General features: G+C 36.5%; 6 protein-coding genes and 1 non-coding gene across 7 annotated transcripts; 5 read left to right on the top strand and 2 right to left on the bottom strand.

The window, feature by feature from the left end:
- Positions 1-1,094: 1,094 nt before the first annotated feature.
- On the bottom strand, positions 1,095-2,485 carry LOC106373835 (protein NEN4). The gene is made up of 5 exons (XM_013813959.3): positions 1,946-2,485; positions 1,808-1,854; positions 1,661-1,724; positions 1,415-1,540; positions 1,095-1,318 (listed from the first exon to the last, which is right to left on the bottom strand). The coding sequence occupies exons 1-5, from the start codon at positions 2,381-2,383 to the stop codon at positions 1,226-1,228; spliced, it is 768 nt and encodes a 255-aa protein (XP_013669413.2). The 5' UTR covers positions 2,384-2,485; the 3' UTR covers positions 1,095-1,225.
- A 4,388-nt stretch (positions 2,486-6,873) lies between these two features.
- LOC106439247 lies at positions 6,874-8,746 on the top strand. Its single transcript, XM_048744991.1, has one exon. It carries the CDS (start codon positions 7,210-7,212, stop codon positions 8,536-8,538), a length of 1,329 nt encoding a protein of 442 aa, XP_048600948.1. The 5' UTR covers positions 6,874-7,209; the 3' UTR covers positions 8,539-8,746.
- A 639-nt stretch (positions 8,747-9,385) lies between these two features.
- On the top strand, positions 9,386-11,398 carry LOC106439278. Its single transcript, XM_048744992.1, has 5 exons — positions 9,386-9,781; positions 9,865-9,938; positions 10,324-10,435; positions 10,539-10,856; positions 10,925-11,398. Exons 1-5 carry the CDS (start codon positions 9,668-9,670, stop codon positions 11,195-11,197), a joined length of 891 nt encoding a protein of 296 aa, XP_048600949.1. The 5' UTR covers positions 9,386-9,667; the 3' UTR covers positions 11,198-11,398.
- A 99-nt stretch (positions 11,399-11,497) lies between these two features.
- Positions 11,498-11,570, bottom strand: TRNAR-ACG. The gene has a single exon. It is a non-coding gene; the product is annotated as a tRNA-Arg (tRNA).
- A 41-nt stretch (positions 11,571-11,611) lies between these two features.
- On the top strand, positions 11,612-12,936 carry LOC125580496. The gene is made up of 3 exons (XM_048744994.1): positions 11,612-12,092; positions 12,328-12,695; positions 12,778-12,936. The coding sequence occupies exons 1-3, from the start codon at positions 12,009-12,011 to the stop codon at positions 12,857-12,859; spliced, it is 534 nt and encodes a 177-aa protein (XP_048600951.1). The 5' UTR covers positions 11,612-12,008; the 3' UTR covers positions 12,860-12,936.
- LOC106373854 (oxidation resistance protein 1-like) lies at positions 12,869-13,902 on the top strand. Its single transcript, XM_022694350.2, has 5 exons — positions 12,869-13,003; positions 13,094-13,157; positions 13,253-13,340; positions 13,468-13,552; positions 13,639-13,902. Exons 1-5 carry the CDS (start codon positions 12,869-12,871, stop codon positions 13,720-13,722), a joined length of 456 nt encoding a protein of 151 aa, XP_022550071.2. The 3' UTR covers positions 13,723-13,902.
- Positions 13,903-14,341: 439 nt separating this feature from the next.
- On the top strand, positions 14,342-15,170 carry LOC106439288 (50S ribosomal protein L23). The gene has a single exon (XM_013880698.3). The coding sequence runs from the start codon at positions 14,410-14,412 to the stop codon at positions 14,947-14,949; it is 540 nt and encodes a 179-aa protein (XP_013736152.2). The 5' UTR covers positions 14,342-14,409; the 3' UTR covers positions 14,950-15,170.
- The last annotated feature ends 290 nt before the right edge of the window (positions 15,171-15,460 follow it).

Here is a 15,460-nt window from a genome sequence, read left to right on the forward strand (position 1 = left end):
CGACATGAAAAGATATAAACACTGAATCTTAGAGCATCATTATCCCATAAACCCCATTTGGGGTTTCTTAAATTTTTTTTTTTTTTACTTTTTTCGAATTTAGAAAAAAAAAAATAAAAACGAACTAATCGCGGGCCGCCACGTGTCAGTGGGACCCGCGAACAATGTAAGAAATCTTAAAAACCGACTACTATTTGGTAGTTTTGGTAACCGGTTTTTTAAAAAAAAGTGGGTCCTACGCGGAATCCACACGCTAAGAACCTCCTAAGAACCTCTCTAGTATTCTTTGGATAAAGATGCTCTTATGGTTTATAATTTTTTCTATCTAATGGAGGATGAAAGAAGTATACAAAGGTGTTTTGGACATATATATTTGATGGCTTTGTAAAAGTTTGATAGGTATGGCTGTGGCCCATACGTACGTTTGTAAATTAATAATTTGTAGCCTTTCTAAAACCTTTTTCTATATTTCTCCACGCCACATATTTATCTTTATTTCACTTTCTTATTTTCCATTCTTTATTTTTATATATAATTAAATGATGTTGATGTATGTAGGAAGTTTCTCGTACTATTTATGAAAGTGTACTAACCACACAATATTTTTTTTTCAAAAAAAATACTAATCATACAATAATCTCTATTAGGTTTTTTGGCATATACTTAAGTCATCGTTAGTCTGATCAAGATTTTAGTCGAATCAAAGAAAAATGTGAATATTTTAGGAATTAAATTAACGCATGTATCATTCTGAACTATTAAACTTTAAGTTTTGATAAGAAATTATCTAAAACCATTTTTATTAATTTTTACAAAGCAGTATAGTCAGAATGTAGACGATCAATATTGCAAATGGCAAACGAAACTAGCAAATTTGTTGAACTTCGCTTCGCGGTGAACAGACAGGCTCTTTCTAAATTTCTTTGGGTTCAGTTAGACGTGATTGATTGGATAACTGAAATAACTAACATGTGTTGGTATTGGGGCACTTCTACAACGTTCCATACATATGGAGGTTAAGTACACATATAGGATAGGGATACCGGTGATGGGAAACACAAAATTAATAGTTTTCTACTGAACTTTTGGCAATATAGTGGATGAACGTAAACACAAATGTGCAACATATACAATTGAATTTAAGCAAAAAAAAAAAAAAAACATATACAATTGAATTTATTTTCCAAATTAGAAAAATAATAATAATCACTAAGGGGTGCAGTAATCATCTAAGCAAAGAATGAGAATGTTTAATCAAGCTTTGAAGAGCTTGGTTGCCTTGAGCTTTGCTTAGGAGATTCTTCACATTTTGTGTCATCTGCATTGAGTCAAAAATAAGAAATAATAATAATAATACTAGTAAAATCTTAATATAAATTTGTTGTGCTTGAAGACGATGAAGGAAAACTATTACCTTCCCGAGACTACCCTTGGAGTAAGGCATTGCCCTTTGGGCTGTTTGGTAACTACTTCGACTTCTTGTCATGATCTTTGAAGAACTTTGCCATTTTCCTTCCAATTGATTGGAAAGTGTAGATTCCTGTAGAGATATATCCATACGTATATAAATGAATTTTCGATATATATAAATATTATGAAAAGGAATAAATAAACTTAAGACAAAAAGAAAAGAGAAGAAATCATGAAAATACTACAATACCAAGAAAAGCACTGTTGCACAATGCTTGAGGACCTCTAAATTCATTCGAACGTCGTCAAGACTCCTGCAAATATTAACATATATGTGTGTTAATTTGTCTTGCGAGAAGAGTAACATTACACACATAAATATAACCAAGGTATATACCTGTGTTTTTGCACTCCAAGGCCAAAGTACGCAGCCAAACTTGCCATCTACCGTATGATTAAAGCTTTGTTAAGTATACGGTTTAAATTTTCACAAAGACCTTAATATTTTATAATTCTACGTTTGCATGGTACGTACCTTCATGTTACCAGCTCTTTTGCCAAACTTGTCGCTTAATAACCCCAAAGAATCAATGATCCCTGAGGGCTCAGGCGCAGCTTTACCAATCTCAGCAAAAGCTTCCTTAATCCTAACGCAGTCGAACCTTCTAATGTTATGACCTGCCCAAATCCGACCGTTCAATAGACCATAGATCTTCTCAGCCACATCTTCGAAACTTGGTGCATCCGCAACCTTATCCCTCGTGATCCCATCCGATCTAGACGACCTTAACGAGGCCACCGAAAGGTCTTTGGGTTGTATAAGCGTTGTGAAGCTCTCTACCTCCTCGAGTGTTCTTGGACATACGATGATCGCACCAAACTCGAGGATGTGAAAATGCTGTCCTGTTTTGTTTGGTACGTTTGTTTCTAGATCGAAGAATACGATTTCGTTGGAAAATGTTTTGAACTCCATATCAAATTTTTGGTTATGTCGATTTGTGGATCCTAACTATGTATACATTGTGAATTTGGGTTTTAAAATTGTGGCACAAGCTAACTGTAGGTTTGTGTTGGAGGTTACTTTGGTGGTTGTTTAGCTTCATGGAGAAAATTTTGCTGTGTAGGGTAAGTAAGAATCTTTACTTTTCCTTTATCTAAACCAATACACAAAGGGTTGTTAGTAGATTCATATTGTAAGAGAATTTATTCCTTTTGATTTTTTTTTAATTAAGATACATATAATGTTGCCCCCCACAAAGCTTTCTTGTGATGTATTAACTTTGACAAGGGGTCTTCATTTCTGAATACCTAACAAGAAAACTACACTGAGGATAATGGACAAATTCTCTTTGCTTAAAATCATATATTGATTGAAAATTTTGAAATGACATAACTCTCTTCGTTAGTGTTGAACAACAATTGTAGCGAACTCTTTATAAGCAAGATGGGTATGGCGAAGCATGCAAGAGAATGTCTCACGCAATTTTTCATCCTGATCACCTAACTAGATCACTTACTAAGTTACTACTTCTCAATGTAGGTGATTCACATGTATCAGGAATATGCATAGGGCCGCTAGAGAACATCACGGAATAACATAAGCCAACTCATAGAGTACCTCACATCCTGGTACAAGAGGAATCAAAGTCATCGGGAGCAACACGTGTAATCCAAGTATTCAAAGTCCGCTTGGCATCGGTGTGGTTAACATAAGCCAACTCATACATACTAACACAAGTTCACCACCAAGATCTCATTCAAAGCCGCGGCCGGCACTCTCCATCACCTGACAGATCCCTCAAGTACATCAAACAAAGAGCCTTGTTGTTGACCGCGACAAAACGTCCGAGCTATCTCTCTCGATGCTACTCTTCATACTCTCTCACAGCAGCTGCGTAGTCCTTGGCCACAACATGAACCAAAGCCTTATTCCTCCCCCACAAGATTCTTGTTTCCTTCACTCACCCGCGGGTTGAGAGCTCGTGGAGGGAGCCGAGGTCGTGTGTGAGTTCGTCGAGGGATGTGAAATCTGGGGGGCATGATTCGAATGCCGCCGCTTCGATTGGTTGTGCGGTGCCGGGATTGGAAGCGGCGGTGAAATGAGGGGAGGAGGGGTTGGAATCGGGTCGGGTTTCGGGTTCGGGTGAATCCGGATCCGAGAACATTGTGGAAGGAAGCGCAACTGCAATTGTCAAAAATCAAAGTTACGTTATGAAAACTTGTTGTCTTTGGACTGTTTGATGGTGCTGATGTAAATGGGCCCAATATTGGCCCGTGGGCAAGCGATCTATAAAACGACTTTCAGCTAGGTTTGGGCTTTGAGGTATCGGTTTGTTGGTTCGGTTCAGATATTTTTTAGTATCCAGTAGTTCTGATAAGGGGTTAAAGAATCAATTTACTACTTGACCTATTTTTAGTTCGGGTTCGGTTCGGATAGTTTCGGATTCGGTTCAAATAGTAAAACTAGGAACAGAAAAATATCCGGAAAAAAATCGGTTCTCATTTGGTTCGGGTTCGGTTTTTTGGGATAGTTCAGGTAGTTCAAACTTCAAAGTAAATATCAGACATTTTGTGTAAAATATCAAATAATTCAGATAATTCAGATAAAATCTCGAATATTTTGAATAATTTTGGATATATCTGAATATTTCGAGATACATTAGGATAGTTTGGATATTTTATAATAATTTAGTTGTTTCAAAGATTTTTAAATTATAAATATATATACTTAGTTATATATATATATATATATATATATATATAACTAATATATATACTTAGTTAATCGGTTCCAATTCGATTCGGCTATTTAGGATTTAGAAATACAAGAACCATTTGGGTATCGTAGGATTTGGGTCCGATTCTGGTTTCAGGTACGGTTCGTTTCTTCGATTCTTGTTTTTTTTTTTCCTACGCCTACTTTCAACAAAACTAATCTACAACTCACAAGTTTTTCTCTCTCTTATGCAGTATAAAATATATACATTCAAAAGTATATACATTCAAAAGTAAAGTTGGTAGTATGGAATATAGATAGAAAAGTTAGGATTATATTAACGCGTGTATAGGTAGATGCTTTTGGCTATCTGCCACTAATTTTACATAGGATCCAGCGAATTTAGCGGCCAAAACATTAATGTCAAGCATATGAACAGGTAAGTGTCTGGATATCAGACCATATAGGATATAGTTCATAAATAAATATCTATTCGCATTATAGATATACAGGTTGCATTAAATACAGTGTGCGAGAGTCCAAAGTCCACATTCATATTTTGGGATGTGTTCCTGGGTTTTTAGTAGATACAATATTCTAGATCAAAGACGTTGGTCAGCGAATCACTTTTTTAACTAAAAATTATCTTATTCTATAAAACTTACTTTACCTAGCAGTTAGCGGTTACCTTCGTTTCATAGTTTTATATCTACTGTTATCATCAGGTACTATACTTTTATCTTTTCACGACGTTCACTTGTTACTGACTACCTGCGCACTAGTCAAAAGCGTAAATGGAGTCAAAAAGTCTTTGATTGTTGACTTTGGGAGTTGGGACAAATTTGCGAGTTAGTGTTAGGTGTCCAAACAAAAAGACAACGACTTGTTTGATTCTTTTTTTTAAGCGTGTTTGTTTGTCATAGTTAGGGGTGTTCAATTCGGATATCGGTTCGGTTTCGGTTTGGTTTTTTCAGTTTTTTGGTATTTCGGTTAGTAAAATATAACTATCATTCTAAATCCATATTTACTTCGGTTCGGTTCGGTTTATATACCGTCGATTTTCGGTTTATTCGGTTTTATACCAAAAAACATAATTCTTTATTTTGGGATCATATTATATGAATTTTAGAGTCTTGTTGTCAACACATTCATTTATTAAAAAATATTATAAGTTTAAATAAAAGAACAAAAATAAAAAATGTTTCTATCATCTAATAAAATAATCAAATCTATAATTAAAATCAAAGCTCAAAATTTTGATAATAAAAATAAAAAACAAAAAATAAAACAGAAGCACGAAGCACAAAAAATAAGTTATTATATTCTTTCATATTTAGCGTTCATCAAAGTCATGTTTCTTCTATTAAACACGAAACTTTATTCGTTTATAGATAAAAAATTGTGAAGAATTTCCACTAATTGTTATCATCAAATTTATAATCTTATTTCAATTTAGTCAATGTTAAATTAAAGCAAAAGATCAAAAGAAAACTAAGAAAATAAGAAGCATGTTTGCGATGAATTGTTATTTAATTATAGTTCAAGTGTTTTACAAATCAGGACTATTTTATTACTGTAAAAATATGGTAATAGTTATTAGCAAAAAAATTAACTTATGATTTTCATACGTTGTTATAAAATATATACATATTTACATGTTTCTATTTTTTGATAGGTTTTATTCGGTTTATTCGATTTTATCGGTTATATACTGAACCATATCCAAATCCTACGGTTTTTTAAAAATCATATCCATTCGGTTTGTATGGTATATACCAAATCCAAACCATATTATCTATTTCGGTTTGATTCGGTTCGGTTTTGCCATATTGAACAGCCCTAGTCATAGTTGTTTAGAGAATTAAGTGTTTTAAACACCATCGTATTTGATCTTGTGAACATCCATAAACTCGACTACTTGTAGTATCTGTGAGTTGAAAACAAGCACGCGATTTCATTATAGACACATTTCTCAAAGTCAAATTAAAAATGAAATCAAACTTAGGAATATGTAGGTGCCATGTGACTATATTTACACTCACGTTAATTTTTTACAATTAATAGAAAAAAAATACTGAAGAAGTACTCTATCGTTTACAAGCTTGGAATCAGTCGGTCAATTATTATGAATGTGCAATTTGCAAGTTATCAATAAAAGTATGCATGAGGATACAAAGTTTATTTTATTTTAATTTGTTAAGCACATGAGCAAAAGCCAAATGAAAGCGCGTTGAGAAAGAAGGAACATATCAAAAGGTGTCGTTCTTGGTCGTCCATGTGACTGATCTCAACTTTCTCACTTTCGCATTCAATTCTTATCATTCTTCTTTATTTCCTTTTCATGTTTGTTTTTATGATTAGCTCATATAGTATACATTATTTTTATTTGATGTAATCAAAGAAACAAAAACCTTTTTGCCTTGTTAGGTTTTGTAATTATAATTTATTTTTAACAAATGAGCGCATACAAAATTAGACCCGATGCTAAACTACAAACCAACCTAAAAGTATAATAATTTTAATTTTGGAAAGATAAGAGGATATGATCACCATTTAATCCAGTATCAGTTAGGAGTTGTGGGAGTAGTTACGATTAAATTCCATTTGTTTTTATGTAAAAAAGTATATGATTTTTGTATGTACAGTACACACTCAAAAAGCTTCTACAATAGATACTAAAGAAAGCGACTGTTGTAATATTTAGATCTCTCAAATGATTAAAATTGTTTTTACTCCCCCACGTACAATGAATATATATTTTTACTAGTTACCCAATACGAACAATCACATACATACAAAAGACAAGTTACGAATCATATAAAGAACGAGACAAGTAGAGCAGAAAATCTGCAAAATGACGGTGAGGTTAAAAACAAGTAGTAACGTACACTGAATTGAATAATATCAAAAAACGACCGAACTAGTAAATTCTCTGGTCTCCATCTTCTCTCTTTGGTTCACACGCAAACACTCATATATATATACACATAAGAACACTGTCACTAATGCTTCTCTCTCTGTCTCTCCCCTCTTTTTTTTCTATATATTGACAAGTTTGTGATCTCTCTTCGCAAAGAGAAATAATGGCTCCACTCAAGTACTTGTGTTTTAGAAAGGTACTCTTGTTGCTCCTCCTCTTTTCTTGCTCTTCTTTCTTTGCTACTTTTGCCTCATCAGAAACTTCTGTTGATGATGAGCTACAACAAACACAATCCTTAGATCTACATTTTCGAGTGAGAAGACTGTTGGTAAAAGATCTAGAAATTAGCGATGATGTTGAGGAAACCAATCCTCCTCCTCGCAAGAAGAAGAAGCTTACAGATTCTGTTACATCACCATCATCAACATCCGGTACAAAAAAGAACCAAACCAAGGTCATTAAACCGATCTCTTCATCGACCAAGAACCAAACTAAACTCCCCAAGACCACCTCTTCCAAACTCAACTCAACCAAATCATCTTCCAACACGACCAAGGCCGGATCAGACCTCAAGAAGCTCAAATCCTCAAATTCTACTTCTTCGACCAAGAAACAAGCAGATCTGTCCAAATCAACCTCATCGAAAAACAAAACCACCACAAAACCTCAAAGCTCCAAACTCTCTCCTCCTCCAGAGAAAAAGAAAGCACCACCAACCTCAAAGCCAGCCACCAAGCCCAAACCAGCAGAGAAAGCAATCAAACCCTTCTGGCTAGACGACGAGGAAGACGAAGACTTCGTCAGCGAGTTCAGAGACCTCCCAACCAGATTCCAAAGATCGCTAATCCCAGACCTAGAGAGAATCTCAACCACATCGAAAAGCTACATCAACAAAGCCAACAAAGAGATCACCAAGAACTTCAAACCCTACTTCGGCAACAAGTACTCACCGACCATCGCCTCCGTCGTCTCCTTCGTCTTCATCCTCGTCCCTCTCCTCCTAGTCTCCCTCGTCTTCAACCGTTTCAAAGCCTACTTCTCCCTCCAGAAACTCCTCATCTTCATCCAAATCTACCTCTCCATCTACTTCTCCATCCTCTGCCTCTCCTCGCTCGTCACCGGCATCGAGCCTCTCAAGTTCCTCTACGCCACGTCGAGCTCGACCTACGTTTGCTTGCAGATCATGCAGACCTTGGGCTACGTCTTCTACCTCTTGCTTCTCCTCATGTACCTCGTCCTCGTCTTCTCGACTGATTGTAGTTTGGGCCTTAGAGTTTTGGGCTTGGCTCAGACGTTCGTGGGCTTTGCGGTGGGTCTGCATTATTACGTGGCGGTGTTTCATAGGGTGCTGCTTCGTCAGCCTCCGAAGACGAACTGGAAGGTGCACGGTGTCTACGCCACGTGTTTTCTTCTGATTTGTTTGTTGTCTAGTGCGGAGAGGAGGAAGAAAGAGTACTTGGAAGATGGCGGTGAGGAAGGCAAGAAAAATTGAAATTTTGCATTTTATATTTTTTTTTTTTTTTTTTTTCTCTTTGTTCTTATATTACATTTCGATAATATCGGCAAAATTTCGCTGAAAATGCAATAGAAGAACACGTTACTAGTGGATGATGAAGATATTTTCTTCAATTGTATTTATAAATCAATCGATAAATGTGGAATAAAATTTCATACTCGTAAAATATTGTTTTTAAAGTTTTCACTAAACTTGTAAAATGTTGCAGGAAAAATTAATAAATGTTCTTTTTTCTCTAGATTTAACATTGGAAGTCAAAATTAGTTAACGTGGGGTCCACAGAATCGTAGAGTCGACGACTTCCGTGAGAAGGGGCACTGCAGTCATTTAGGAGCTGCCGACAGAACTGGATGCTGTAGTGTGACTTGTGTCGGTGGCTAGAGGAAAAGGCCCCTTTGTCCACAAACGTGTGGTCTGTCTGGGCCATTCATTTCAAGCCCATGTATTACGGTTTTAATTACGGTGTTAATACAAAAGTGTAATAACACTACTTTGTGTTATCCCTTTGTGTTATCTATAAAGACAGTAGTTAAAATAAATTAAACCTGAACAACACAAAATTTAATTAATTTAAACAGAACAATAATTTAGTTGAAAACAAAGTAAACACCACATGAGATCAATTCTAGGTACACTCATATTTTTAGTTGTCTTATGTAAATTCAAAAATCCATAATTTCAGACTAAATCAAACCAAAAAAGCTATACAGGTTTTCTTCTTGTTTTGGCATAGACATTAAGGACAGGCTCACAAAAATAATCTTCTTCTTGGTCTAGCGAATGACTCTTGAACGAAATGCCCACAACATTTTGTTTCAGCTTTACATTCAAGGCCCATTTGTTGTAAAGCACTCTCATCTCATTCACGCTCTGTCTGACTGGAATCTTGTGTTTGGAATAATATTAATATATTCAACGAAAATTATGAAATTTCAAATTTGTAATGGTTAGGAATTTGTGTGTTTAATTATCTGATTTTTTTTAATATTAAACGAAAATTACGAAAATGTTGGTTAGAGTTATTTAAAAGAGATAAAAGACATAGCTCAAAAGCTCAGATCGGAAGAAAAAAGCTTTTTAAAAAAAGAAACAGTAAGAAAGAAAGATGGAGAGAAGCACGCCAGTGAGAAACCCTCACACCTCCACCGCCGATCTGCTTTCCTGGTCGGAAACTCCTCCTCCTGATCACTCATCCCCTTCCGCCGCTCGTTCTCACCAGGTTGCATTTCTTCTCCTTGAAATGTTCTTTCCATTTTCTTTTAAAAAGCTAAGAGTTTATTATTGTTCTTTATTCATTTTCAGCCGTCAGATGGAATCAGCAAGGTTCTTGGCGGCGGTCAGATCACAGAAGAGGAGGCTCAGTCCCTCAATAAGCTGTAAAACATCCACTTAATCTCTTCTCTAATGCAGATCTACTACCTGGATTTGTTTGTTTTGAACCCCTGATTTTAATACTTGTGTTTAGGGAATGAAAAACAGAGCTTTTAAAAGCTTGATCTTGCTTCTCAAGTCCTGAAAGTGATTTGTCTTTTCTTAAAAAAAAATGGTTTCTTTGTATGAAGTCAGTTCATCAAGCAAGCCCCACCATTACATGTCAAACCACCACTGTTCTGTAATAGTGACATTGTTTTATCCCATTTTCTAATGAAGTAGATCTTTGAATGTGTTTAAATTTAGAAAGTAAAAAATCTTTCCACACCTAGTTGCTTCATTTCTTACCTATTTTGTTTTTGATGGTTTCATACTTTTTATTTCTTATAGGAAGAACTGCTCAGGTTACAAGTTAAAAGAGATGACTGGCAGTGGCATCTTTACTAATGAGCCCAAAGGCGTCTCTGAATCCGATTCTACTACCGGACTTCGTTACTATCAAGTAACACTTCACTTTTTATCATTATCTTTCTCAACAGATTTATGAAAGAAAGGAAAAGATTTGTTTCATGTAATGTAACTGTGAGTTTTTTTTTTTTTTGCAGCAAACTCTGAACGGAGTGAGTCAGATATCTTTCAGCGCCGACGGTAATGTCTCCCCCAAGAAACCAACCACTTTAACCGAGGTTGCAAAGCAGAGAGAGCTGAGCGGAAACTTGCTAACCGAGGCGGACCTAAAGAGCAAGAAGCAGATATCGAGCGCTAAGATCGAGGAGATAAGCGGTCACAACATCTTCGGACCTCCAACTGAGATCCAGCCTCCTCGGTCCTTGGCCGCTGCTCAGCAAGAAGCTAGACGAGGTAACAGAGACATGGGAGAGCCTGCTCCAAGGAACCTTCGCACTTCTGTTAAAGTTTCCAATGTAAGTATCTTATCATTCTCGGCATTGCTTCAAACTGGTTTAGGAATCATGAGATTTTGTTTGAACAGCCTGCGGGAGGACAGAGCAACATACTGTTTAGTGAAGAGCCTGAAGTGAAGACGTCGAAGAAGATACATGACCAGAAGTTTCAGGAGCTCACGGGGAATGGTATCTTCAAAGGAGATGAGTCTCCTGGGACTGGAGACAAGCAGCTGAGCTCAGCTAAGCTCAGGGAGATGAGCGGGAACAATATATTTGCAGACGGGAAGTCAGAGTCCCGAGACTACTTTGGAGGTGTGAGGAAGCCACCAGGCGGTGAGAGCAGCATCTCATTGGTCTAAAAAACTCTGTGGCAGTTTGGTAATAAAATCAAAGCTTCTCAACGTTTAATGTTCTCTTTAGAATCTAGTTTTCTTAGATATGGTCGAAAACGCTTTGAGCTTAATCTTTGTATGGATTTGTTGTCTTCGACTTTAAACCGTTTGGTGTTGTCTCTGGTTGGAGTTTGTTAACTTATTCTCTATATAACCTGATCTTTAATAGACGCTTGTGTCTGCTTCTTTTGCTTTCCTTAATAGGAAAAAATGAGTATGGTTACTTAATAGTCGATACCAAAAAATGAAAAAAAAAAAAATAAGAATCGACTTCACTGGGGATCGAACCCAGAATCTCTGGTTTCGTAGACCAGCGCCTTATCCATTGGGCCATGAAGTCTTTTGATAATTCGGATAACTAGAATTTATAAGTCTAAAACGATGATATAACAGAAATGTTAAAAGTCAAATACTATGATATAAAAAACAGAACAGCATGAAGCGTGAGGTCTACTTGTGTTCGTCACCTTCACTCTAACCTCACCCCAACAAAGTCTACCGAATAATTTTTTCTTATTTAGTTAAAGCTTGTCTCAGAAAAACATTTTGAGAGGGAATATTGAATTTTGGATAAGATATTCAAGAATAGAAAAATAATGAGACAAGAGTGGTGATCTTCTTCTTCTTTTTAAGAAAGAGAAGTGACTCATTTTAGTGGTGTACATTTTTTGTCAACAGTGGGGGAGGATCCTTCCTTTGGAAAGAATCTGAAAGTTTTAAATCTTGTTCCCACTCCTTAAAAATAGAATTAAAGTTTTAAAAGGAGGCTCATCAGATCATGAGTAAACACATATATATGAGAAGCAAAGCAGTGCACTCCGTCCAAAGATCTGCTCCTCCTCCTCCTCTTCAGGCTCCCAAAGTTTTCATCTCTTTTTTCTCTTTCTTTTTGTCTTATTGTTGTGTTGACTCAGTCCAGGTTCTTGGTCCATCTTCCTTCTTGAGGCTCGATTATTGTCAATGGGTTTCTTTGGCTTTGATTGTGAAATAATTGCTTAGTTTCTTTGAGAACATTGGGAGTGTTTCTAGTTTTGTGTGAGCTCCTTTCTATTTTTCCTTATTACTCTTTTTTTTTGTCAATTTACTTTAAAAACTAGGATGAGTCAAAGAGAAATCAACTAGATTGTGTCACTGAAGAGAAGCCTAAGGAGAAGGAGAGCTTCTTCTTGTCTTGGTATAAACACCATTTGAAGAACTTTTTTCACGCTGTTAAGTTTCCCAAGGAGCGAAAAGGAACTTCTGTTGTGAATCCTGATAATGATGATGATGATGAAGAAAATGAATATGATGCTGGCCTGGAGAAGAAGCCCATGCAGAATAAAGAGGAACCAACAATAGTAGTACAAGCAATTACTCTACCTGAAATTTCAGATCCCTCTTTACTGTTAAAAGAGCAGTCGAGACGTTCCCTTTATACTTCACTTCCTGCTCTTGTTCAAGGCAGGAAATGGGTATTGCTCTACAGGTGAGAGAACACACACATCCATAGTTTGATTTTCTAGTTCTATCGCTGTGATGTGTGTGTGATCATTTGTTTTTATTATCAGTACATGGAGGCACGGTATATCACTGTCAACGCTATACAGGAAAAGCCAACTCTGGCCTGGTCTCAGTTTACTGGTAAACTAAAACTCAAAAATGTTTGGTTCCATACCTTTTTTATGGAGAGATCTATGGCAAACCAACGTTGTTTTAGGTTGTCGGAGACAAAAGGGTTCGGTATTTGGTGGTCTTGTCGAGGCACCTTTGATTCCAACTGATTATAAGTATCAGGTTTGGTTCCATAGATCCAAAATCTTTATCAGAACTTTCTTTCTTTCTTTTAAATTTAGTAGTAATTGACATTCTTTTTTTTTGTGTCAGGGAACCAACAATACATTTGTTTTCACTGATAAGTCTGGACAACCCACAGTATACCATTCCACAGGTATTGTTATTACCTAGCAACACAGAGCTTGTTGGAGTCTTTTTTTTTTTCTTTCTTATACACTTTTTAAATAATGGTTTTTGCACTTTGAGCAGGTGCAAATCGGTTTTACACGTTATGCTCAAAGGACCTCCTAGCTCTCGGCGGTGGTGGACGGTTTGCTCTCTATCTAGACAGTGAGCTGTAAGATTTTTTTTCCCATCAAAACTCTTTGAAATCATATTGCAATTATATCAAAAAAAAAAAAAATCATATTGCAACAAAGAACAAAAACCAATGCTCCTTTCAATTCATTGTGTTGTAATAATAGGCTACACGGATCAAGTGCTTGCTCAGAGACATACGGGAACTCTTGTCTTGCAAACTCTCAGGACTTTGATGTTAAGGAAGTGGAGGTAAGTTTACTTTAACCCTGCTTTAAATTTCAGTTTTCTTTCTTTTTGTTTCAGCCTTTTTACTGAACCACCATTGATATTTGCAGTTATGGGGATTTGTGTATGGCTCAAAGTATGATGAGGTTCTATCTCTCAGCAGGAAAACCGAGACTATTTGCAGGTGGTCATGATCCTCCTGGCGAATATTATTAAATGGAAGTAACAAGTGCAGTTTTCTTTTGTAATTGTTGTTTTCTTTATCTTATAAGTGGTTTAATGACATCCCAAATACACACTCATTCGTAACTCTGAAATCTTTTGATTGTTGTAATGATACTGAAATTATCAAACATAAAACTCAATTTTGAATATTTTTTTGAAAAGGAGAGACAACACATCTTTCAGTTCTTGATATTGTAGTAAAAAAATCATTCATCCAAAACAATAGACTTCGTGTTATAGAAGTTAAGTAGCCGAGCTGTGATTGTAGCTAATTACTACAAGATAAGAATACAACATTAACATTACTACACCGTTTACAACACAAAAGAGGACCTCCCTTTATAAGAAAAATCATTTCAAAATATTCAGCATGATCATTATTCATGACCACCTGCACATACTATATTGCTGAGAGCTAGCAGCATCTCATCATACACTTCAAAAGTTGAATTTAAAAAAAGGAGGTTACAACTCTACCTCCTCCACTTGCTTAACATCAAAATTCTGAAAGTTTGTTTACCCATTAAGAATTCATTCGGCCCATTAACCTTAATCGGCCCATTAATTTATATGTAAAGAGGATTTTAGAGAGGCAGCGAAAACCCTCTCTCTTCATTTTAACACTCTCTGAGAAGGAAGAAACTCCGATTCTCAAAATGGGGAGTCGATTGGGAAGACGAGTGGTTCATTTCGCGAATCTCCCGATCAAGCTTCTGATGCCCACGAAACTGACGAACATCCACGAGTTCGCGCTGAGAACGATCCCATCCGCGACCAAGATCGAGATCAAGCGAGTCCTCGAGTCTCTATACGGGTTCGAGGTCGAGAAGGTGAACACTTTAAACATGGACGGGAAGAAGAAGAAGCGCGGCGGGTTGCTGATAGCGAAGGCGGACTACAAGAAGGCTTACGTCACGCTCAAAAACCCTTTGTCGATTTCTAGAGATCTGTTCCCGGTGAAGTTTATTGAGGAAGATAGGAAGAGTAAAGTGAAAGGATCTAGCTTTGTGGAGGAGGAAGATGATAAGAAGAGTCACTGGCTTGATCAGAAGGAGAGGAGGGAAGTCGGTGGTTATGGTAATGGTAAAGGTCGTCGCGGCGGCGGTGAAAGGTCTGCTTCGCCGGCGAAAGGTGTTGCTTCTGCTGCGGCGGGGGCGAAGTTTCCATGGAGCAGCATGAGATTTGGTGGCAAGTAAGGGTTTTTTTCGTTAGTCCTCAGTTAAGGTTTTATTACCTTGGGGTTTGTGTTTCTCTTTTAGCTGTCGGAATATGGATTTTGTTTCTGTTTCTTTTCGTGAAGTTTCTGTCTTAATAAGAGACGAGCTTGATCGTGAATCTGAATCTTATAAGCTCTCATAGTTTTTTGGGACTTTTGGCAAATAAATTATTCAATTGCAATCAGCAAGAGAACTACTAATCTTTGTGTATTACTTTGTGCAATTGAGTTTTATGTTCAATCACGTAAGAATGTTTAAAAAAAAAAAAAAAAGTCAACATTTCAGTTCTGTTAGCCATTGGTGTCTTCTCTGATCGCTCCAAAAGTTATCTACTAGTTTAGTGGTTCGTTTTAAATTTAGGAGTAAACTAAAAACATCCTAACAAGGTAAAGAAAAGGTTGGGAAACGTATGCAATTGATGCACTCGCAAGTGTTATTCACAGAGAGAGAGAGTGTGTTGACTCTTATCAACATTATGAAGCTAGGAACA

This window comes from Brassica napus, chromosome C1 (assembly GCF_020379485.1).
Source record: "Brassica napus cultivar Da-Ae chromosome C1, Da-Ae, whole genome shotgun sequence".
In the NCBI taxonomy this organism is placed as follows: Eukaryota; Viridiplantae; Streptophyta; class Magnoliopsida; order Brassicales; family Brassicaceae; genus Brassica; species Brassica napus.